General features: G+C 47.2%; 1 protein-coding gene across 5 annotated transcripts in view; it reads right to left on the bottom strand.

Annotated features, from left to right (window-relative positions):
* Positions 1–4,952: 4,952 nt before the first annotated feature.
* The window catches only part of PXYLP1 (2-phosphoxylose phosphatase 1), a 69,972-nt gene continuing 49,658 nt past the window's right edge, over positions 4,953–25,266 (bottom strand). For all 5 annotated transcript variants that reach the window (XM_028099272.2, XM_028099269.2, XM_028099270.1 and 2 more), the window contains 4 exons: positions 22,740–22,898; positions 21,654–21,780; positions 11,692–11,831; positions 4,953–7,256 (listed from right to left, as the gene is read on the bottom strand). In XM_028099272.2, coding sequence (XP_027955073.1) covers positions 6,316–7,256; positions 11,692–11,831; positions 21,654–21,780; positions 22,740–22,898 — 1,367 coding nt within the window. In that variant the 3' untranslated portion in view covers positions 4,953–6,315. The remainder of the gene's footprint in view (positions 7,257–11,691; positions 11,832–21,653; positions 21,781–22,739; positions 22,899–25,266) is intronic.

Raw genomic sequence — 25,266 nt, forward strand, 5'->3', positions numbered from 1 at the left:
AGGTCATGATCCCAGGAGCCTCGCATCGGGCTCCCTGCTCAGCGGGGAGTCTGCCCCTCCCCTTGCTTGTGCTCTCTCTAATAAGTAAATTAATAAAATCTTTAAAAAAAAATGGGAAGAGAAAGGGCAGGCGCTAGAAACATGAATGTCTGTAGCAGAGATCATTCCCTGGACTAGGGTCCACTCAGCTATACTCCTGGTTTCAGGTTCCACTAATTCACTCGTATGAGGGTAGTGGAACGAGGGGGCAGAGGACAAGGTGTGCCAAGGGAGCTGGAAGAGCTCTGTAGTCTAGGATGACCCGTGTTCCAGCCCTGGATCTGCCGCTTCCTACTGACTGTGGGATCCTGGGCCGATGTCTACCTCTGAGCCTCAGTCTCCTTACCTACACAGTGAAGATAAGAAATGCTTAACACATCTTGTGAGACATAAAGGCTATGTCAGTTGAGTGCTTAGTCCAGTGCCCCGCCCCTGGTGTGTGTTCAGTAAATGGGAAATCTTGGTATAACAGCTTTCTGTAATCAGCTTTGGGCTGTTCAGGATCAAGTTTCTCCTATTGCTTCTTGTGTGCTAACTTATCTTCCACAATAAAATAAACCCCTCAAAGGCAGTTATAGAAATTTGTGATCAATAGATACGTTATCCCTTTCAAGTAACTGACTCTAGTTTTTCTGCCCAGACTCACAGAGGCCTCAGGCCTAGGATTTGCTTGCCCTCTGCTGCAAGTTGGTTCCCAGGAGCAGACTCAAGACAGGGATGCATGCGGGAAGTGTACTGGGGAATGTTCTTGGGGCCAATGCTGTGGAGGAAGGGAAGGCAGCAGGAGAGGCACAAGTGGGCTGAGATGTAGTCAGGAGGCCTCAGCTGACCCTGTGGGGAACACTGACGCTGAGATGGCCCTTCAGGTTTCTCCCCGGGGTTTTCAATCCCTGCCCTTGCCTCGACATTGGATGTGGCCATCCTGGGAAGGAGGCAACGCCACCTTGCGCATACACCCAGCCACTGGGGAGAGAGTCCTGAAGCAGGGGTTTGCGTGGGGCAGCACCCACCACTTCAGTCCCAGTGGTGGCTTTGGGGGATGTGGTAGCTGCTGCGAGTCCTCTACCCAGGATCCACTCCTTCTTTTTCCTTGTTAAGAGGTGCCTGATTGGAGACAGCAAGATGCCCAACAAAAATACTCACTTTTCGAGATTCCTTTGCAATGGAGGTGGGCCAAGGGACCCTGTTCTGGCCAGTAAGATGTAAACAGCAGTCTGGGTTCCCGATGACATGGTAGGGCCACTAGAGAAAATGAAAGGCTTTGTTTGCTTAACCACTGTACTCAGGTTTCTGTTGCATGTAACCCAATAGTCCTAAATAGTTAGGAGAGGCACCATCACATCCTGCTTAAGAACATGGTCCTTCAAGTTAAATGGACAGTAGCTTGGAGTCCCACCTCCACTGCACGCCAGCTAGCTATGGGAGACCTCAGATGAGTCACTCCATCAGACTTAGCTGTCTCTCGAAAGTGGGAATGGTGGTACTACCTAAGACGCGTCTCATGTCACACTGGGGTAACCAGCTTGTCCCAGCGTGCCTGGAACTTGCTCAGTTTTAGCAAGGGGATTCCCGCATCCTGGGAAACTCATCAGTCCCAGGCAAACCGGGACAGCTATCCTCCCTGTTAAAACACATCCCCAAACTACCCTATCTCCTTTACAGATACAAGCCTGCAGGCTGAAGGCTAAAATGAAGGCTAAAAATGATGTTTGCCACTATCCCCTAATGGCTCAGTATAATATAGCATCACAGCCAAGATTAGTTTTACATTATATAATAGTTTTTTCTTAACAAAAACGGCAACCACAGATGGTCAGAGGCACAGTTGGAATAGTCTCCTGTTCATTTAGATTTAAATTTATAACAGTTGTAACCCCACTACGTTTTAGTACTCACTGATATTCACCAGCAAATATGGTATATTGTAGGGCTATTGGGAGGATTAAATTAGTCTAGGAAAAGCCTTTTCCGTGGTGTGTTACACAGCACACACACTGTAAAGTTCACATACGCTTGGGTTAGACTCTAGGCTTTGACTCTTCCTTTGGAAAAGTCACTTCATCCCCTGCCCCCAACCCCCAATCCAGCCTCTTTCCTCTTTTGTATTAGGGGTAATAGGAACTTCTTGAGAGGGTTGTTTGATTGATAAAGAAATGCTTGTGGGGCTCCTCAAGGGAAGCATGAGCCCACAATGGCCTCAGGCCACCCCTTGCTGAGGGGTTCTGCAGCTCTGGGAGGAGCCCAGCGGACCCTTCAGGAACACCTGCTCCTTGTGAAGGCCAGGCTCAGCTGGCAGATGGGCTTCAGGGGCCAGGAAAGCCTGACCAGACCCTCGGAATTCAGCTGGTTCCTCTTAAGCAGAAGCTATTATTATTCATGAGATGGCCACAGGGCAGGCACTATACAGGGGTACAAGCCCAACATTTAGTTCAGTGGCCTTGAGCAATGAGAGCTAACTGGTGCCCAGGCTGGAACTCTGGCCACCATCCAAGCCAGAACTGCAATGTAAACCCTGGCTGTTCTCTCTGGGCTACACCCACGCTAGCTGGGCTGCTTAATCTTTTCAGAAGGCTTCCTGAAGATTCACAGAAATGGAAGCATGCATCCCCGCCTCTCCAGTATCAGTCTAGGGGTCCTAGAGAAAGGAATCACTTTTTCTTTCCAAAGCCTAATTCTGCTATAGTTTCGAAGACCCTCCAATAGGCTTAATAGCAGTATTAAGTTCTTCAATTCTGTTTATAAATGAAAGTGGAGAATACTCTAGTATATTAATAAATATCTGTAGCTATATTGAAAAAAGGGTTAACTACTCAGTTGGGCAGAAAATTAACACATACAACTGCTGGCTTCTGCTTGTTCTGTGTACCTCAAAAGCCTATGGCCCCATTTTAGTACCTTGGTTTTAAGTTTCAATCTCGTTCATTTTTTTTAAAAGCTTCATTTATTTGAAAGAGTCTTTTTTTTTTTAAGATTTTATTTATTTATTTGACAGAGAGAGACAGTGAGAGCAGGAACACAAGCAGGGGGAGTGGAAGAGGGAGAAGCAGGCTTCCCACGGAGCAGGGAGCCCAATGTGGGACTCAATCCCAGGACTCTGGGATCATGACCTGAGCCGAAGGCAGAGGCTTAATGACTGAGCCACCCAGGTGCTGAGAGAGAGAGAGAGAGAGAGAGAGAGAGAGAGAGAGAGTCTTAAGCAGACTCCACCCTAAGCTCAGAGCCTGACACCGGGCTGGATCTCAAGATCCTAAGATCATGCATGACCTGAGCCAAAACCAAGAGCCGGATGCTTAACCGGCTGCACCACCCAAGTGCCATTGTTTTTTTTGTTTTTTGTTTTTTAATTTGACAGAGAGCGAGAGCGCCAGAGCACAAGCAGGGGGAGTGGCAGGCAGAGGGAGAGGGAGAAGCAGGCTCCCTGCTGAGCAGAGAGCCCAACACAGGGCTCAGTGACAGGATCAGGACCTGAGCCAAAGGCAGACGCTTAGCTGACTGAGCCACCCAGGCGCCCCCAGGTACCATTTTAATGATATTTTAAAAACTTGTGTTACGTATATCGTTAAATATCATGCACTGTCTATAAAAAGAGCTAGCTAGCTAGCTACCTACCTATCATCTATCTCAATGTGGAAATATCTCCAAGACATACTGTTAGGGGAAGCAAGTTAATGAGAAATATGTTTAAGACATACTGTTAAAGGAAACAAAATAATAAAATATATTTTAAGGGAAGCAAGTCACAGAACAATATATATAAAGTGATCTTATTGCTATTTACAAATTACTTATAGTTCTACATCTGCATGGAAAATTTCTGGAAGAATATCTGTCAAACAGCTCACAGTGTTCTCTTTGGAGGTGAGACTAGAGGGGAACTTCACTTTTGAAGTTTTCAGTGTAGATTGTTTTCCAGTGTGCATGTATTAATTTTAATCATAAAAACAAGACAGCTGAATGTGCACATGTATACACCCACACCTGCCATGAACTAAGTCATTAAGACCATTGTCCAGAGTAAATGCATTACATCCAAGAACTAAATGCATTACTCTCGGCTCAGTGCTCAGTGTTTGTTTATGGAGCGAGATGTCTCAGAACTTGATACTGAGGAAGATTTATTAATTATGTGCATACCTGATGTCTTGGGAGGCAAAAGCTTTAGCTATGCTTTTAATGTTGGCTCTTATCCAAAATATTTACCTTTACAAACAGATTTCAGTTTCAAACTGATTTTTTTTAAAGATTTATTTATTTGAGAGAGCCAGAGCGAGTGCCCCACACCAGAGCAGGGGGGAGGGGCAGGGGGAGAGGGTGGGGGAGAGACTCTCAAGCAAACTCCCTGCTGATCCCAGAGCCTAAGCGTGACATGGCGAGGCTCGATCTCACAACCCTGAGATCATGACCTGAGCCAAAAATCAAGAGTCAGATGCTTAACCGACTGAGCCACCCAGGTGCCCCTGAAACTGATTTTTAAAAAATATCTTCTGATCCACTTTTAGTTTTAAGTCTTCAAGCTGTGTTTAGCAGTTCTAAATCAGATATACTGTGAGTGGGAGCAAAAAACAACTGATTAGGCTTTAAATACTCAAGAGACAACACGTGATTTTCAGCAATCAAAGAAGCAATTAAGATAGATTTTAAACCAGTCCAAGGCCACTAGCTGTGCACGTCCCCCCAGCCCCCGGAGCCCAAATGCTGCTGTCAGAGCAGCAAGCCCTGGCCCCTCCAGGCCCAGCACTGCCTGGCCTCCCTTTTCCACAAATAACTGGGAGTTTTCTAATTTAAACGTTTTTACTTCCATCAAAAAAAAAAAAAGAAAAGAAAAAAGATAAATGTCTAAAATATTGGAACTTACTTGAAAAGAACTAGAGTGACTTGTATGTACAAACCATGACTTGTATGTATGACTATTCTTCAAAAATTTATTTATAGAAACAGACGTATCCAAAGGCAACATTAGACAAAAACAAAGAGAAAAGTTTGGAATGCCAACAACACTGGGGATTCTCACTTGCACTTTACATTTCTTCACATGGAACTAGCACCATTGTAGTTCAGAAACCACAGATTTAATTACAATTGCTTCTAATATATAAAATATCTTATAAAGATTATTCAACTATCTAGTAACAAAGTTCTTCGAAAAACGTATTTAAAAATCAATTAGAATTTACCATTTGAAATTGATGAAAACGGTTTAAAAAATTGATCCAATTCTACGGCTTGTCAAAGGGAATGAGCCATAATTAGTTTTATTGGAAGAAAGTGCCTGAATTCAGCTTCTGGCTTCCTTCTAACCACCAAGCAGGTACGGTAAATCGAATATTACCTACGAATAAGAGCACATCTAAAACCGGTCTTAGAAAATATTTTCCTGGACTACAAAAATACTAAATGGAATACAAAAATTTCAGCCTATACAGCAAATAGACTACAGCAGACAAAAATTTTAAACATACTTAAAACTATCTTCTACCATAATCATTATGAACATCAAGTATTATCCTAATGATTTTTCTGTGATTCATTCTGATTTGATGTTTATGTCCCCTCAATTTTTGTTATATAACACCAGCGACAGACCAAAATCGGTGTTTCTCGCAGAAGTTCCTGGAGGCACCACTGAATAATTCTTTGTATTCAACTGGTTCTCAAAGTGCTGAAAGTGCAAATGTAGTAGAGCCTGGGTTTTTGAGATCGGGGGTCAGCAACCCTGGGCCGAGAACATAGCCACACATTCATTTGTTCACATGTTGTCTACGGTTGCTTTCATGCCACATGACTGTATGTGGCCTCTGGGTCCCCAGAGTCTAAAACCTTTACTATATGGCCCCGTACAGAAAAAATATGCCAACCCCTGTTTTAGATAAATCACTTCAGGAAATGTTTTGCTGAACGGGGACAAGGCAATATGTTCCCATTTGAAGAAAATTTTGGCTGAGGTTTGCTGGTTCCGTCATATAGTCAGATCGAAATAATACACATGTGGATTGGCAACTCTGGGTATGGAAATATTCTTCTGGCATCGTAAGCAAGGTCGGGCTATGATGAAAGTACCTTCCTCTCTCTGTGAACTGGCTGTGACTCACGTACCCGATTATAACAGTGTGCTTCCTGTGCTTCCTGTTCAACCCAACCATCTACGTGGCTCCAACATGATTTCTAGCCTTTATAAATCAAAAATCTTACACCCTTGGCAATGGATAGAACTAGAAGCGCACCCTTCCCATCCGTCTGTATTGGCATAGATTCTATCAGCACCGCACTGCCTTCCTTTTAGAATCCCTCCCTGTGACATGCATCATAATAATTAGTACTACCGCTACTCCCCAGGGCCACAAACATGTCCCTTTTGACAAATCGGACGAAGTTTTCGAGGGGGCACATAGGCTTGGAAGAATGCTTGCGGTGGTCCTGGCAAAAAGAGGTGTGGAATGTGACATCGACACCATTATAAAGAATCCGGACAGAATGCTCACTGGGCTTTTCTCTGTCTTGCCAGAGCTCCAAGATCAACCTGGCTGCAAACCTTGGGAATCTGGCTTCCATAAGGCCCAAGGCACTGAGAACTGGCGACAGAGTGACATCGTGAGCAGAGTAGAGGGCAAAGACCTCCTCTCTCCTGCCCTCTGCGGTGCGCTGCATCCGGCTGACGGTCTGGTTGAGGATGGGATGGGCGCCCAGGAGCGCATAGCCCAGATAAAGCTTCTTCTCCCGCCTCTCTCTCTCGTCCTCTATCTGATGCGTCTTGATCACCTTGAAGTGCTCCATGTCAATACAGCCATTCCTAGTGCACGGGAAGCTGACGTTGTGGCAGAAGCGGCAGAGCATGGAGTCTATGGGGTTGGCAGCTCGAAGCTGCTTGGTGGGGACGTCCACGATCCTGGCCATGTCCTCGTAGGTCCTCTCCAGCTGGCTGTTTTTCAAACGTAAGAGGTACTGCCGACGCTGCTCCTTTTCCAGATACTGGTTTCTCACGGGGCAAAAGCAGTTTCCGGAGCAGAAGAGAGCGCTTGGCTGGTGCCTAAAATGAATCTTCTTCCAGTCAAAATCGGGGAGAAAGCCATAAAGCAAGGCCAGCCCACTTTGTAGGGTCCGGCTTTTCCCAGTGGTCTCCAAGTAAAGCTGGTCTGTGGACCAGTCACTCGGCAGGAGTTTGTGTTTCTTTAGATAGATGTCCCTCAGCAGCTGGCCATTCTGCAAATGCTGCACAACTCCTGAAACACAGGGACACAAACCGTCCTCACTACCAGCTCAGCAAAAGGGGGAGCAAAGGGAGGCCGAGTCAGTGGCCAACTCTGCAGTGCTTTCGACCAGCGATGAGAATATAATAAACAAAACCATTCCCCAGCGTGTGGAAGCTACAAGAATGGGTTTGCAGGAACTCATGAGGGGAGCCCCTTGGGCTTATCCATGAAGGGATGAGCAGAAGAGGGGAGCACCAGGACCATCTGCTCAATCCCTCCCTTCCCTGGGAGGGGGCATTGTGACTGGTGGGCCGAGGAGGGCAGTGCTCGAGCCTCCTGGCAGGTGTCAAGGCTGTAATTGGCGTGGGCTTAAGGAGAACTTTCTCCCTCCTGCCCTGGGACACAGCATTCTTTAGTGTGCAGGGAGGGACCATGGAAATCAGTCAGGTAAAGAGAAAAAGGTGCTGCTGGCTGCTTAGTCCCCTCACTGGTGGGAGGTTCTCTCCTCCTCATTCTCCCTACTCTGCCAAGTGAAGGCTCCCCGCCAACCTTCTAGGTACATTCCGCCTAATCCTCCTGGACATTACTGGCTCATCAAGGACATTCTGTCTGCAGAGATATGGAATGATCTCTCAGACACCCAGATAGAATATTTGAAAAAACAAGCCAAGTGCAGAACAGTACATTTATTATACTCCTTTTAAATAAAAATGAGGGAAAAATAAGAATGTGTATTTGCAGTTGTTTGTGTTTTGCATAAAGAAACTTTGGAAAGATGCATAAGAAACCAACAGCAATGGTTACCTGAGGAGATGGGGGCACAGAAATGGGGCAAATGGAACATGGATAAAAACAAGAATTTTAAATTTACCTGTCAACTAAAAGCTTAAAAAGTTTTAGTTTTGAACTACCACAGTACGGTAACAAATTATCTTGGAAAAAAAAAAGAAAGAAAGAAAAGCAAAGCCTTATCTTCAAGCAGAAGACAATCCAAGATGAAAGCAAGCTCACCCACCAGGCAACAGGATGGAGGGGGATGGAATCTCAGTAACAGATCTGAATTCTCTGAGGGTCAACCACACTCAGGACCGACCAGTTCATGACCAATGTCGCTTATTCAGATGCACAAACGGTGTGAAAACCTGAGACAACTCGAGGCTGCGATGCATGAGACAGAGGGCACTGCACTGGCCCAGGAAGGGGGAACGGCTCAGGAAAACATCACGGAGGACGTCTGCGTCCCCTTCTGAAGGAAAAATATTGGCAGCAGAACTCCCTCAGAGATCTGGGCTGACACAGGTCTTAGGCATTTCCAGAATGGTTTGCAAAAAGAGGCAAACCATGATGACAAACATTAAGAATCTGTGTCTGGCCCCAGTTCACCTCTGGGCCTGCCTTACATTCCTAGGCTGCATCTATTAGGGTTGAGGGCTTCCCGTGTGCCAGACCTTTCTCCTTTCATCCTCACAAAACCCCGATAAGGTAGGCATGTTATTATTATTCCCTTTTTTCTTTATTTTATAGCTGAGGAAACTGAGGCCCTTAGCCAATCACTGTTAAGAGTGGCAGAGGTGGCTGGCACTCCAGCCCCTATCTGGGCCCAACCTTGCCCTCCTAGTCCCTGCTTGTAGCACTTCCTCCCTGTCTCTTCAGGCAGACATACTAAGTTCTAGCCAGTTGGGGCCTCTTAGCCTCTCCAAACACAGCCCTTATCTTCATGACCTTGGTCATGCCCTTCCCCTTTCCCAGCCTAGAGAAATCCTCATCCAGTGCCTGGCTCCAATACTGCAGGCTCTGTAGTCTTCCTTCTTCCTCCTCCAGGGCAGACCAAGAATTCCTTCCTTTTCCCGTTCCACTGGATCTCCAGGACTTGAGCTGCGATCGCGGAGCATCCCGCGGCAGCTGCATGCTCCTTTAGGACAAGGCGGGGAGCATCTATTCATCCAGCCACTCCCCGCCCCACCTACACTCAGCAGCTGCCAAAGCATCTTGAATAGAGTAGGCACTAATGATGGGTCTTATATAGTTACTGTGGGGTGCCAAAAGTGTTTCAGTTAGAAATGGTTATTCTAACAGCCATGCATTTTTAATGAAATTTAAAATAGAAGATAAAAGTGAGCATTAAAAGAAAATTAGGGAACAGGAGCAAACAGTACCGTGAAAATGATTTCTCGAGTAATGCTGATTTAGAAAACGATGTAGATAATAGAACAACTGAGGAGAAAGGTAGGCATGAATGAGTGTCTCTAAGTGTGTGAGGGACAGCTCCCCCAACCTTTTCTCGGGGAACAGCCCCTGGATCCAGAGGCTGGGCAGGCCCCCCCTGCTCCGTGCACAGTCACTCTGACCTCCGAGCTGGCTGATGGACACTGACCCTGAAGGACCCCATCAGATTTTCTCTCTCTTACTCTCTCAAGATTTTGGACTTGCAGTTCATCTCTAGGTGTGGCCAGGATTGTCCCTCTTTGGACAGACACGGAGCAAAACCACAGAGGCTGGGACAGATTTCTTATTCCTGGTTCCAGTTTCTGGAGGCCCGGTCATATTCCTGCCCTCAGGGTCTGGAGTCACCCTGAATCCATACAATAAATATCCCTCTTCTGCTGGGGTTGGTTTCGGTTACTTGCAACCAGAGGGTCTAACCAATGGTTCTCAGCAAGCCTGGCTCTGCTCTCAGGGAGGGTTTGGGGGGTTGAGTTGTCATAATATACGGGGAGGAACATTCTGGACACCTACTGGGTGGGGGCCACGGAGCTAGACAGTCTCCCCAAGGAACTGTTCTCTGACCCACATAACTTTTGAATGTATCACAAGATATTACCATGTGTGAAAATCCTGTTTAAATACTTTAGCCTAGAGCCTGTTTCTTTGTATCATAAATACAAAACCATTTTTGCATACCATTAACATCCACTGATTTTTCCAGAAATGCAAGAGAAATTAAGGGACATCTGTATTTTATTTTGGTCAGAACTTGTTAAAAAAATCATGTCCCAAAATGTGGCGTTAGAGTTCCCAATATAATATCCCTCGGTCTGCCAATCTACATTTAAGTGTAAACAACCAACTATGTCATTCTGTTTCCTAGTGAGGGGTGAGGGTGTGCTCAGGCTTTTATACTGAGACACATAGCATTATCTAATAAATTCATTTCCTTTTGTTTCTCCTTTATATTGTGGTTACGGTGCCTGATATAACTGCTTTTCTTTACAATTTTGTATCTAGAAAGGTTATAATTATATTTGAATTTCACTTTAGGAGAGTGAAGGGAGCACCACAAAATATTTGTTACAAAAAGGGGATGCTTGATCTGGTCGGAGGCGAACTCCTGTTTTAAACCACGGCAAACCTTGAGCACATGGAACTAATTATCAAAAGCTTTTGACAAAACTCCTTATTCAAGGCTAGTCTTCCAGAGCCTTCAGCTTTGCCCACTCTGTCACTATCATTCTCCCCAATAATAATGGCTTCAAAAACATGGCAAAACTCCACAGGGCCAACCATAGGACAGAGACCTTCCTTCCATCAGAGCCGAGGTCCCACGGTACTTGTGGGACGAGGAAACAACATGGTCGATAGGTCCTCTCGATTCTTCCAAAAAGGCTGGTGACCACGCAAAGGTCCTCTGAGGTCCCAGACTGAAGTAGGAAGAAGCTAGAACCTACTGGGGGGGCTCCCAGTTCCTTCTCTTCCTAACAGAGGTAGCCCCCAGTTAACTTGCCAACCTGCCCTGACATCCAGGAACTGGCTGTGTAATGGTACATACAGGGCTGCAGAGGGAAAGGTGGGCTTCTGTGAGGGACACACTCAGCCAAACAAACTCTGTGCTCACTGGGGATCTGCCATATGTGTTTGCTCCTGAGATCTCGCACAGGAGAACTGATCAGGTCATTTTCTTTGACGTTTCTAAGCACATGGGATTGGTTACATAAATTATGGCCCAGTAACAGTGGGGTAATATGGAGACACCAGAAATGATGCTGTTCATGAATACTGATAGGGAAAGATTATCACAATGTACCATTAAAGAATACTGATAGGGAAAGATTATCACAATGTACCATTAAAGAGTATGTTTAGTAAGATACTACTGTGTGTGCATGTGTGCATGCACATTGACGAAAAAAGATGACTAGTTTCTTTCTTTCTTTTTTTAAGATGACTAATTTCTTCGGTGGATTGGGATTATGGGTATGTTCAACTTTTCTTCCTTTTGCTTGACTGCCTTTCCTAATTCTCTTCCATTGACATATACTGCTCTTGCACTAGGAAAAAGGGTTATTTTTAATTTTTTAGAAATCAGATGTTTACTTAAGATACCTTGGTGGACTCAGAGCTCCCCGAGGTGCCCGTCCTTAGTCATCCCTGTGAGCCCACAGCACCTTGCCCAGGAGTGTTTGCTTCAATGTATGCCACACAGAAGAGAGCGCAGGAGAAGGAGTGAGCCGATGGATGTCACACATACCTGTCTGCGTGAGCTCTCCCATCTCACACAGTGGGTGATTGGGGTAAAGAGGCAGGGAGTGTAAGGGGCTTTCGAAAGAGGCTCCGGATCCTTTTGACATGTGACTAACGAAAGCTTCCAGTTTAGGGTGATACGGTTTCCTAAAGAGATGACACAGAGAATTAGTGGTCACTATGCTCCAAAACACAGCAAAATCCCAGCTGTGTCATGCCCTGCTCACCCATAATAACAGGTCCTGGCTCCATCACTTTGATTTTTTTTTTTTAAGGTTTTATTTATTTAGTTTGAGAGAGAGTGAGTGCGCAGGAGCAGGAGGAGGGACAGAGGGAGAGGAAGAAGGAGAGAAGCAGATCCCCGCTGAGTGCAGAGCCCGACACCGGGCTGGATCTCAGGACCCTGAGGTCATGACCTGAGCCAAAATCAAGAATCAGATGCTTAACTGACTGAGCCACCCAGGCGCTCTTGGCTCAATCACTTTTTTTTTTTTAAATAAAGATTTTATTTATTTGTCAGAGAGAGAGAGAGAGAGAGAGAGAGAGAGACAGGGAGCGCACAAGGAGGGGGAGTGGCAGGCAGAGGGAAAAGCAGGCTCTCCACAGAGCAGGGAGCCCAATGCAGGACTCGATCCCAGGACCCTGACATCATGACCTGAGGGGAAGGCAGATGCTTAACTAAATGAGCCACCCAGGCGTCCTGGCTCAATTACTTTGAAATTCCAGTATCATTACTGCTCGACCCCTGACGTTCCATGAGGCCAGCCTGGGCCCCCAACTTCTGCTTGAAGCATCCATCATTCCGGGCACTGTGGGAGTCAGCTTTGCCCTCCACCTCCCAGATCCCCAACCCGCACCCCTCCTTGTTTCCCTCCTCGGGAGTCTACCGGCTGCCACCAGACAGGCCCGGGCTGGGAGTCCTCCCTGATTTCTCCCTCCCCTGCTCCCACGCATGCCATCTGCTGCCCAATCCTGCAGATGTGCCGGTCCTCCTGGGGCTTCTCTGCCCCTCCCTCCTGCAGCCCTGCGGCCACTGCCTGGGTTCTGGCCCAGGCAGCTTTTGTCGGTAAGGCATGGGCTCCTCTTTGGCCTACCTGTGGCCTAATCTTGCCTTCTGCACAGCCCCAGATCAACTTAAAAGCAAGGCCGGCTGTCCCGCTCCTGTACACTACCACCTTTCCCCAGTCCGTGCCCGGCCCCGCCTCACTTGGAGGCTCAGGGCTCCCCACCCTCTCCAGTCTAATGCCAGGCTCTGGTCCCACATAACCCAGCGCCTTCTGTCTGCCCAACCACCTTGTTTTTTCATGCGTCCAAGACTTTCCATGCACCACCCCTTCCTCCTAGCAAACCTACCTCAGCCTTCACCTCAGGAATCCCTAACTGACCTCTGGGAAATCTCCTTTGAAGAAAACCACCTGATTAAGATAACCAAGATCTCTATAGCTCTCTACAATTCACTATGCATTTTGCATATACAAGTATCTTGTTTTATGTGGGGTGGTAACGAAGAGCTTAAAAAACATCTCTTTTTTTTTTTATAATACCTGACATTATTTATATTTCTGCCATGAAGTACATGGGGGTAAATCAAGATTTAATTTATCTTTCTGGTTGCTAGTATACAATTTCCCTGAACTATGAAATGCCCTACAAATATATACACATTTTCTCCGAATAATGAGATGACCTATGAATATACACACCTTTTCTTTGAATAATGAAATGGCCTATGAATGTACATACATTCTCCAGCTGAACGGAAGTGAACAGATAAGACGAGTTTCCAGCTAAGCTAAATCAGCATGAAAGGAAGCAGGGATTAATTGTTCTAATGGCAGACCTCTCCTGTCTGAAAGCCCAGTTAACTTAGGCTGCTAAAATGCTTTTATTATCTTTCAAAAATGTAAAGCTAAAAAAGAGCCCATCTTGGGCGCCTGGGTGGCTCAGTTGGTTAAGCGACTGCCTTCGGCTCAGGTCATGATCCTGGAGTCCCGGGATCGGGTCCCGCATCGGGCTCCCTGCTTGGCAGGGAGTCTGCTTCTCCCTCTGACCCTCCCCCTTCTCATGTGCTCTCTCTCATTCTCTCTCTCTCTCTCTCAAATAAATAAATAAAATCTTTAAAAAAAAATAAAAAATATTTCCTTAAAAAAAAAAAAAAAAGAGCCCATCTTTAAAAAAAATGTCCTAAATTTAGAAAATGCTAATCCTGACACGGTATAGTGTAATCATCCTGGATTGCTGCAGGGCACTGTGTCTTTCCATAAAAACAGAGGGTATGTTATTATTCCTGAGGCTAAAACACAGAAATATTTGCAAACTGGGGAATAAGAGTTCCAGACTGACAATGAAGCTGCCGCTATGAATCCACATACACAAAGGCCATCCACCAACAGGAGTCAAATGTTCTGCTCCAGACCATTATTTTGGGTTGGTGATTTTTGAGGATCTGAGAAGGTTTTGCTGCCAATTTCAGGACTGAAATTTCACTACTGGAAGTGTTTGCTGAGCTATCCCAGCTTTTCAGGGCATCTGACTGCTTAATGATATGTTAATATCTAACTGTATACATGAGAACTTGTTTTTGGTTTGGAAAGATGGTGATTCATGGAAGAAAAACTTCACTTACAGAAGAGATAGCAAATGGCTGGATCTTTTTTAACAAGACAAGGACCAGGTAACCTGAGTCCCTGGGCCTGTCCTGGATCTAAATGACAAGATCCTGCCTGCGGAGTCCATGGCCCCACCCCTGTAGCCAAGAGGGTACCGGGCATGTGGCAGATACTCCAAAACATGTGTGAATGAATTTGACTGGGAAGTACCACATCCTTAGATGCTTTATGGAAAGTCCAGGCCTCCCATAATCTGTAGCAATGAATATGCCAAGTTCCTATACGGGTTTATTAAAATATTCAGATTCAATGGAAATACGAATGAAACTGCTAACTGTGATAAAGACTCTCTTTGAGTAAACTATAATTAGGCTCCTCTGAACCCTCTTTCCAACTAGGCCTCAACCTTTGGACTTCCATATTCTTTGGACTTACGTCCATCTTTGTATCGCTCGGCTTTAGCAAAAATCCTGCTAAGCTGAGTTAGCCAGAATATCCCGCTCTTGATATCTGATCAAATTCCTCTTTTAGATAAAAAAAACAACAAAACTTCCTCATCCCCCAGGTGGTATCTGTTCACCCTGCCTGCCTTCAGCAATCAACTCACCTCTGAGGTCTCCTCTTAGTCAGTTTCCATCCACTGACCTCCACCCTGCTCCTTGGCTATAAATTCCCACTGCCCATGTTGTATTTGGAATTGAGCCCAGTTCTACACTGAGATCTCTTTTCCCCTCCTGCATTAGTTCCTGAATACAATCTGTTTTTACTACTTAACAGTTGTACACTAAAATCTGTTCTCCTCTGGGGCGCCTGGGTGGCTTATTTGGTTAAGCATCTGACCCTTGATTTCGGCTCAGGTCATGATCTCAGGGTCATGAGATTGAGCCCCATGTTGGGTTGCATGCTCTGTGAGTAATCTGCTGGAGATTCTCTCTCTCCCTCTGCCCCTCCCCCCACTTGCGTGTACTTTCTCGCTCTCTCTCAAATAAATAAATAAATCTTAAAAACAAAACAAAACAAAACAAAAAAACTAGGGCGCCTGGGTGGCTCAGTTGCTTAAGCGACTGCCTTCGGCTCAGGTCATGATCCTGGAGTCCAGGGATCGAGTCCCACATTGGGCTCCCTGCTCAGCGGGGAGTCTGCTTCTCCCTCTGACCCTACCCCCTCTTGTGCTTCTCTCTCTCTCTCTCTCTCTCTCAAATAAATAAAATAAAATCTTTAAAAAAAAAAAATCTATTCTCCTCTTCTTGGGAAGTTGGTTAGATCCAGTTTCTGAGGTCCCAGTGGTTAGGTAGAGTCACATGGTATTCACTGACGGAACAGAAGGATGTATCCCACTATTGGGTTTAGGTTTTCAGATCATGGGGTGCCCCTTCACATTCTTTTCCTTCCCACTGGCCACTAGGTAGACATGGCAGCAATCCAGGTTCAGTCACGTAGACATCCCCAGGGCATGATGGGAGCCATGACCTGGAAGGGGACCTGGGGCCCTAAATGACCAAGTGGAGCCATGTCATATGACCTGGATCACTCATCTCAGACCTTCACACAAGGCAAAGATCAACTTGGTTATTTGAAGCAATGGATTCTTCAGTCTCTTTGTTACAAAAGGCTAGCCTTACTCTGACTAGCACAGAAATTATATTTGTCCTGATGAATTTTTCTTCAGGAAAAACTCATGTTATTGCAGCCTCATTGGAAATATGTTTTCCTACTAAAAATTGAAAGAATTAAAGGTGCTACTATCTTAAGGCTTCAAACTATTCACTTCCAGTATTCGTATTTACATTTTTGTATGCATTGTTTAATATCTCCCTGTGCCACAGAGCTTGACACAGAACCCCAAGGCTAATCTATACACCCATGAGAAAATTTATTGTTTTAGCTATAATCGGAGCAATTACTGAGTCTTGCACAGAACATTAAAACAGAGAAGAGATATAATACCAGTGATACTGTTATCAGAAAACACAATTCAAAAAAGCTTACATGGCTGGAAACTGGAAAGAGTTCATACCATAGATTTTTACAATTTATGCAACCGAATTTACTTTATATTATTAATGAAATAAAATTCTAAAAAGACCAGCTTAATATATTTTTCTCGGTCTTTGGCTTTCTGGACCTCTGTGCACTACCTGAGGTGATTAATTGCCCCTCATCTTTTCTTAAAACGTTCTCCTTTCTTAGCTCTCCTAACATCGCCTCCTGTTTGCAAAGTCATGGTCTCCTCCTGGGATCCTCCTTTCTCTCTGTGCTATGTTCTAGGTTGGTGTTTGCCAGGACTCTGTTTTTAGCCTTCCCTTGCTCCATAGGCTCTGTGATACCAGTCACACCCAGGGCGTCAGCTGCCATTGACACATGAACTCTCAAATGAACCTCCAACTCCGAGCAGGACAACATGCCAGAGCCCCACACTACACGCCTATACTACCTTCTAGAAATTATCACTTGAATGTCTGATGACAGCTCATGCTTAGCACTGAGACCTGTCCTCAAAACTTCCTTCCCCTTCCTCCCTTCTTCTGCACTTTCTATTCCGGGCAGGGGAACCACCACCAGCCAGACACCCAATCAGAAATCGGGGCATCATCCTCTGTCTCTGTCTCACCCCCATCCTACCTGTCAGCAGGTCCTAAAAACCCCACCTTGTGACCTCTCAGATCCAAGCCTTCTCTCCAAATCCACTGCCACTCCCTGAGTTTTGGCTCTATCATTTATTCATTGAACAAATATTTAATTGTGCTGCTCCCACGTGCCAAGTACCGTCTTAGGCACTTGGGGTCCAGCAGCATTGAACACTGCCCTCAGGGAGCTTACATTCTAGCCTGGGGAAACAGACAACATACAATGAACACTAGAATGTGTGTGTGTGTGTGTGTGTGCGCGCGCGCGCGCGCGCACGCGAGCACGCACATGTGCGTATGTGTGCATGTTTGCACATTAGAAGGTAACAGATGCTATGAAGCATGGACTGGTTTCTAAAGAAGAGCAGGGGAAGGGGGACCTGGGAGACTTGGGTGGACGAAGTGCATGGTAATTTTAAGTGAAGCGTTCTGAGCAGTCTTACTGAGAAGGTGACATTTAAGCAAAGGCTTGAAGGAGGTGGGAGAGCCCGTGGGCCATAAAGCTGCTGGGGAATAGCTGTCTGCAGAGAGGACACAGTGGGAAGGAGAGCTAAGGGCAGTGTGGCTGAGGCGGAGTAAGTGAGGGAGAGAGCAGAGCCCCAGGGGAAGGCAAGGGCAGCACATGGGGAGGAGGGAGAGCACTGGAGGCCTTGTAGGTCAAGGACTTGGGCTGGGAGTGTCTGCAGGAAATCTTTCTTCTGGATCACTATCTCCACAGGAACGTAAACATCGCCTCCAGCCTCTAATCCATCCCACCCCCCCATCATGGCAGCCAGAGATCTTCATAATTTCATCCCTCCACTTCCCAGCTCCTTCGCCACCTTCATGCCTGGCGTCCATACTCCTTGGCTGGGCATTCGAAGCATCCGATGACCTAGTCCCTCCCCGCCTCTCCACTCATGCTGCAGCCTGTGGCTGAGCTGTCCACCTCCCCCCACCTTTGCACAGGTAGGTTTCACCGCCCCAGGTGCCATTTATCATCAGCTGCCACCTGACATGTTCCTGCACACCCTTTAGGTCCCTTTGCCTTGGTGGCCTTCCCTACCCTGCCATCCCACCTCTCCCTCTGCCCCAGGCTGAGTCAGGCTGCCCTCTCATGGTTCATGCCCCCAAATATGGTTCCCAAACTACCTGCACTTCTACTTTTTCTAATTCTTCCACTTCTTCTCTGATACTGCTGCCACCACCATCAGTGCTGACCACCAGATCTGTCTCTCAAAGGGGAGTGGTCCCCCTGGGGGCAGGAACAGCCTTTCTTCTACAAATCTTTAGCAGCCGGCTCTCCTCCTTCCCCCTCCCATCCAGCTACATACTGATCTTACTGTTCTCATACCTGTGCGGTTCTTCTGGCCCCAGGACCTTTGCACTTGCTGTTCCCTCTATCTGGAACACTGTTCCCCCAGATCTGCACAGGGCGGGCTCCTTCATTTTATTTAGGGGCCTGCCCACATGCCATCTCCTGGTACATGGGCCAGTCACATGTCACAATACCTGACACATAACAGGTGTTTAAAAATAAAATGTATTGAATAAATACTAACTGAAGTGAATATTCTTTTCTTCCTTGGATGTAGAAAAGAGTATCTCATTCATATTCATGAATGCAAAAAAAAAAGCATCCAATAAACATTGCGTATCTATGGCTAATAACCTTATTGCTGGCTGAACACTGTCCTAGGAGAGTGAAAATTGCACCTCTGTCATGAGGCACAGGACATTCATGAAGAGGCAGCTTCCACTACAAAGACTTGGGAGAGCCACGGACCGTGTCCCCGTGAAGGGAAACATTGGGGCCGCCAACATGCACGGACATCAGCTCCTACGTTCTCAGCTCACTGCGAACCTGCCTGCTGGCCCAGATCTGCCCTCTCACTAGACTAGAGGAGCGGGCACATTCTAGGACCCACTGCCTTTAAGGGGCCATAAAAATTAATGATTCCTGAAGCTGAGCTAGTACCTGGGAAGGCAGCAGGCGCAGCTGGTGACCCAGACCCCACAGTCCCAGGGGACTCAGAAGCCCAAAGTGGGGTCACGTCGCTGGGAGTCCTGCTCACTCTAAGTGTGCATTTATAATGACAAGTCAACTTCATGTTTTTAAAGATGGATTAAATGAGAGTAATTAATTAAACATGCATACTCCTCCCTCTTTCCACCAAGGACTTCAAGCAGCTCCTAAAGATACAGAATGTGCAATAAAATAGAAGTACGTCAAAAGATCAAGGCCAGAGAAAATGAGGGCGGAGACAAGAGCAGCTGGTCCCCCTAGGAACTGCGCCTCTCAAATGGGAGCTCCAGAAATGGCCCTGTCAGGGGGTCCTGCCGTGGCTGTGACAGAATGATGGGCCCTGGGACCTGGCCTGGCCTCATGACCATGACCTCGCAGAGGAGGAAGGAGGCCGGGCCCAGCAAGCCTGCAGGCCACTGCAGTAAATGAAATGCCATCGTGGTCCACCTCTCAGTATGACCAGCTCAGTGCTTCAGTCCATCCCCTTAGTTAGACTTCACAAGGCTGTGATCAGGGATGGACTACTGTCCCCACATTCCAGGACAGAGCGCTGAGGCTCACAAAGGTGAAGGGTTTTGCCCTCTATCAAAAAGGTTACAAAGGCCTCAGAGGATTCCACGGCAGAGGCTGTAATCTATCATGAGGCGCTGGATGGGCAATTATGACTCATGATTCTAAGGTCCTGAATTCACTCTGCAACCAACTAGTCCAACAACTATTTTATGCCAGGCTTTAGCTGGGCACCAGTGATAAAGGAGCAAGACCCAATGCCCTTGAGGAGCCAGCCAGTGGTGTGGGAAGGGCAGAGACCATCATGCTGGAAGATACGCTGCAAAGCACAGGGGAGGCCCTGCAGGCTGGCGGGCAGCCATGCCCAGTGGGCACCTTCTGTAGGAACAGCTAGGGTAAACTCCAGAGCCTCGAGGTGCTCAGGGACCCGACTGGTCTGGAGACAGACCCCTGGTCTGAGCCGAGCCACTGAAATTCTCCCATTTGGGAGCAGAAGCCACGAGTCACCAGGGCTAAAGCATGGTATTGCCCACGGAGTCCTTGAGGCTGCCCCGAGTTTGGCCAACTGAGAGACCTCTTGGCCCATCCATTCCTGGGCAGTTCAAAGGGCAGATACCCACAGTCTATGCCGGTGGTGCAAAGCCACTTTGCTGAGCTGCCCTCCCTGCACCCTCTCCATGTCCTCCAGCCATCCCAGACACTCCAGACGATCCCCCGATCCAGACACCACAGGGTTAATACACAGCCCGGCAAGTGGCCTCTAGCCTTGCCCCAATCCTAAGGCCAGTTCAGGACTGCTCATTACTCTGTTCTGAGGCCCTTCCCGTAAGCCCCCTTTCCAGTGGCAGTACCCGCTACCAGCGGAGAAGCCATGCTCACACAGCAGGAGGGGTTGCCCAGAGGAGGCAGCATCTCAGGGGAGCCTGGGAGGAGCTGTAGGAGTGGGTCACGTGGGGACGGGGCGAGCAAGCTAAACAGCAGGGGCAAAGGCCTGATGGGCTAGGGGGCCGGCGAGAGGTGGGCAGAGCAGGGGTAGAAGGTCCCAGCAGGAAGGCTGGCACAGGCTAGAGACCAGAGGAAGAAAGCCAGTGTCTGCGTGGCCCTCGACCCAGGGGCTCTTCCAAGCCACAGGACGGACACTGGGGCATGCACCTAGGCTTGTTAACATAGAAGGGACACAAGTACCCAGGCTGCGAGCTCTGTGACCTCTAGTAGGGAAGGAGTGCATGAAAGCCTACAGCCAGGCACTATTTTAGGATGTGTTTATATCCAAGGGTTCACTTTCTCTTCTCCATATAATCTTGGACGGTGAGAAGCCTGGAGACGCAAAGAGTCACCCTGAAACCCCCTCCCTGGGGTTCACACCACCACCCACTAGAAGGAACAGGCCTGGCTGCAGGGAGGCAACCCATGGTTCCCCCAGACCGGCCCTGCCCGGGGCAGGCTGGCATCCAGAAGCATTCCATCTACATGACGTCTTCCTCACTGAGCACTTCCCTCTGTCTCCTCCGCTCATTCGGTCAGCCCTGCGAGGGATGTTATGTGCCCCCTGACACAGCGCTGAGGCCCGGCCCGTCGTTTCAGCGCTAACTCGGCCTCTCGTTTTAGAGCCGTATGCAATCTGTTGAATTATTTTTCATCCTAAGGGCATTCAACCAAGAACGTGCTATCCCTACTCCCGTGAAAAATGAAAAGGCGGAAGTCAAGTCTCACATGTATATGGCTCTGCAGCGGGGGGTGCACGTTCTCCTCTATCATTTCACTTCCTCCTGACCCAACGGTCAGCAGCAGCATCCCCACTGCAGAGATGGGAGGGGGAGGCTCAGAGACTAAGGGACTTTCCTGCTGCCCCAAACAGCAGAGCTGCCCCAGGGTCTGAGGACATCTGGCCCTGTGCTCACTGCACTGTGTCCCAGCTCTTTCTCAAACTGCAGAACACAGGAGGGGAGAGTGGGCCTCACACTGGCCTGGACCCAAATCTCAGTTTATCTGCTGTGTGGCCTCACACAGCTGTCCTTGCCTCTCTGGGCCTCCTCCTTCTCCACTGGGAAATGGCAATTAACACGCAGGATTGTTTTTGAAGATCAGGCTCCTGGCAAACAGGACGTGCTCAACAAACGTAGTTTATTCCCCTTTTCTGCCATTCTCCAGCCAGCATTTTGATCGGGACAGAAAGAACAGATTCTTGAAAATGACTAGTAGAAAAAGTGCAATTTACCTGTTAGCCACCAGAGTGCAGTCAATTTCTGGTCGCTTCGTTTTGGGAATGACATACAGTGGGTACCTGTCCCCGTGTCGAATGAACACATGCACTGAGACCAGCTTAAAATGATGCGGGGCGTGACCTGTGGGAGAGGAGCATATCGCCTGGTTAGCACTCAGGAGGTGTGGATCCTGTCCGCTTCGCACAAGTGGAGGGATGAGCATGGCAGGAGGGTGCCGGTGTAGGGGGGCTGCTCACAAGGCAGGTGGAGGAACAGAGACAGGGCTGGTTATGTCTCAGACTCCCCAGAAGTAACAGGTTCTGGGGGTATGGCTGGGGGCTGGAGGCCAGTGAAATGGGGGCACGATGATTCAGGTAGCCTCACTCACATCCACAGCCTAGAGGGAGGCCTACAGAAGTGCTAGAAACAATGACTTCTGCTTTGAAGCTCCATGAAACAGGGGCTCCTAGCTGGCTCAGTCAATAGAGCACGTGACTCTTAATCTCAGGGTTGTGAGTTCAAACCCCACGTTGGGTGTGGAGCCTAATTAAAATAATAAATAAAATAAAGCTCCATGAAACAAATCAGGGCACAAATTGATAAAAATATTAAATATCATTCTTTGATGCACTTTCAAAAAAGCAAAACTCAACACAGAAATCCTATTTTCCGACACTTTTACCGCAAGATACCAACAGAGCATCCCGCATCCTGTGGATGTCCTAAGCCCCGAGAGAGTTTACTGGAAGGGGGGGTAGATGGGGGAGACACCCTAGAGTCCATCAAGCCTACCTTTCCATCTCTGGTATCTCACCGAAAACCATGATGGAGAATATGTACAGAGGGCTTCTCGGGAGCTGTTCAGAGCAGTTACCGAAGCCTCTGGGCAGCCCTGTGATTAGGGACTGCTAGTTACGCCCATTTCACGATGAGGAAGCTAAGACTTGGGAACTCATTCAGGGACACGGCCTAGTGGCGACTGCAGGATTTGAGCCCAGGCTGTCTGGCTCCTTCCTACCATGCTGTGCCACTTGAAGAACTACTAGTCCCCAGAGGGGTGCGGGTCCAGGTGCCACGCTGGGCAGCGCAGGCAGGCCTACCTTCCATGCTGCGCTCAGCCACGCTGGGAATGTTGCAGTACAAGAGAGCTTCGTAAATGGGGTCCGTCACGGGGGGCTCTGTCACTGGCTCAGGCATGACTCTCTTTCGACTCTTGCTACTCACTCCATTCTTAGCGGTGGACACGGGGGTCAGGTGGACTGCAAGGGAAGCAAAGCAGGCCATGACATGTGCAGTCATGGGAGGCACCAGGCCAGCCACAGGGGCCCAGAGCACGGCTGGACTTTCACCGAGTAACTCTTCTCTCCCTCGGCACTAAGGTGGACTTCAGTCCAGCAAGCGGTCAGCTTCTCCTCAAGAACTTTCTTGAGCCCTCAGTGTGCCCTGCCTCTTTCTCAATGCCATTACCTTCTCCTGACCAATAATTAGTTGTGCAAAAGGCAGGTGGGCCACCCCGGAGAAAGGGGCCTTGCTCCGGTGGTAAAGGAAAAACTTCGTGCAGCCTGGTTACCTCATTCCTAATGCCCTTTGAATTCTGGTAAATACCAGAAAGGAAAACTATCACCTCTTGAGTGCCTATGAAGTGCTAGATGTGCTGACAGATCTCATTTGATATCATCTGCTTTGCACTTTGGGGTCCCCAAGAGCCCAATGGCAGGCGTCACTCATTAACCCTCCCAAGACCACTTTACAGAGGAGAGAGCCTAGTGCCAAGAGGGAGACTGAGGCAGCCACCCAAGGCGGATGTGGTGGATGGAGCCCCATGTCAAGCTCATTCCTCTGCCTCCTGGCCAGGTTCTCCCCACCAGTCTTCTGGATGTCACGCATTGGTCCTGCAGTCTGTCCATCTAGCACCCCTCTTTCTGTGGGTGAACTGCTCCTTCCCAGTGTCCCTGCCCCAGGCTAGGGGGTGGGGGGACATGTGACTGAGTCAATGAGGATAGTGATGGGGCAACTAGTCTCCTTCTCCTTGACAGAGGTGCTGTGCACACACTAGCAAAGGGTCTCTTGAACACTGATCTCTAAGAATGGAAACCTGGGGCTGCTCCAGCTACCTGTCTGTCTGTAGTGGGAGAAACCTCTGTCTGCAGTGGAAGAAAATGATGCTGAATAGAGACAAGGCAGACCAACAAATGCAGAGACCTAATCAGAGAGGGAGAGAGAAAGACCTGAGGACATCCATTCTTGGAGACCCTGGGCTCAGATGTGGCTGAAGCCAGAACCTCTCTTAGATGTCCCAGTAATATACATCATACATAACCCTTCTTGCTTAAGCTAGTTTGAGTTGGGCTTACTTTCAACCAAATGAGTGCTGACTAATAGACTTTATCAATTACTTATAAGCAGATATAAGTCCATCTTCTGGGTCAATGGTCCCCAACTTTTCCATGTATGGGGGACCTCTTTGCAGCACCACAGATTTTCTGGAACTCTCTACACAATGATAGTTCTATTTTTAGCATCCACCAACTGAGGAAATGCACAGAAATAGCTGTGCCCAAGTATCATTTAATTTCTAAAAGGTTTATTAATCACCAGAATACACATACATACATTTGAACAATAGCTAAAACGGGGCCCAACCACCAGCCTAAATCCATTTAAATTCCCTAATTCCTTCTACAGATTTTTCTAAATAAATACTTAAGACTTCCCTTTGGCAAACAGATGTTATAAATAAAGGTAAAAGACAAACAATCCACCGAAAGGAAAATATTTGCAATGTACGTAACAAATTATTAATATCCAAAATGCATATGAGCTCCTACAACTAAAAAATCAGTAAGGGATATGTGCAGGCCAATTACAGAAAAATTGGCATATTAATGGCAATGAACGTACAAAAAGATGTTCAACGTTATTCATACTTAAATGCAAAATAAAACAACAGCCTCTGATCTCGCCTATCAGGCTAGAATATCCTGTTTTAATAATAAAGCAGTGCTGGCAAGGGCGTAAAAACTCACTTCCACACCGCGGGTTGAGAGTGAAAATAGAAACCTTTTGGAAGGATTTGGCAGTATCAGCTAAATGTTATATGTGCCTTATCCCTGATCCCATTACTCTACATCTTGGAATCTACTCGTCAGACATCAATTGCAGTCCTAAAGATGTATGGCCAAGGAGATTTGCTGCAGTGCTGTTTGTAATAACAAAAAAGGGAAATCGACTAGGTATCCATTATTAACAGAACAGAACGTTACACCCATATTGGGGAATATTCTGCTACAGTTAAAAAGACTGGAAAAGAATCAAAGATAAATGAAGTGAGGTGAATGAATCAAGCTACTGGATAAGAAAAAACAAACCAGAAATGTACGAATATACAGGCATTTGTTTATTATGTAAATGCATAGAGAGATGTCTATAAGGACACCCATCACAATGCAGCAGTGGTTTCCTCTGGGGAATGGATGGAATAGGGTGTGAAGAAGTATTTTTACTTGTTTTTCTATAAATGTCTATATTGTTTTAGAGATCTGCACACATACATATTTACAGTAAGCATGTGTTACATACTTCCTCTATGTACAGACATATATGTATCTTTCTATAACATCTAGCCAT

Source organism: Eumetopias jubatus, unplaced genomic scaffold, assembly GCF_037043125.1.
Source record: "Eumetopias jubatus isolate StellerSeaLion01/CBP00866 unplaced genomic scaffold, mEumJub1_p1.0 scaffold_1, whole genome shotgun sequence".
NCBI classification, from domain to species: Eukaryota; Metazoa; Chordata; class Mammalia; order Carnivora; family Otariidae; genus Eumetopias; species Eumetopias jubatus.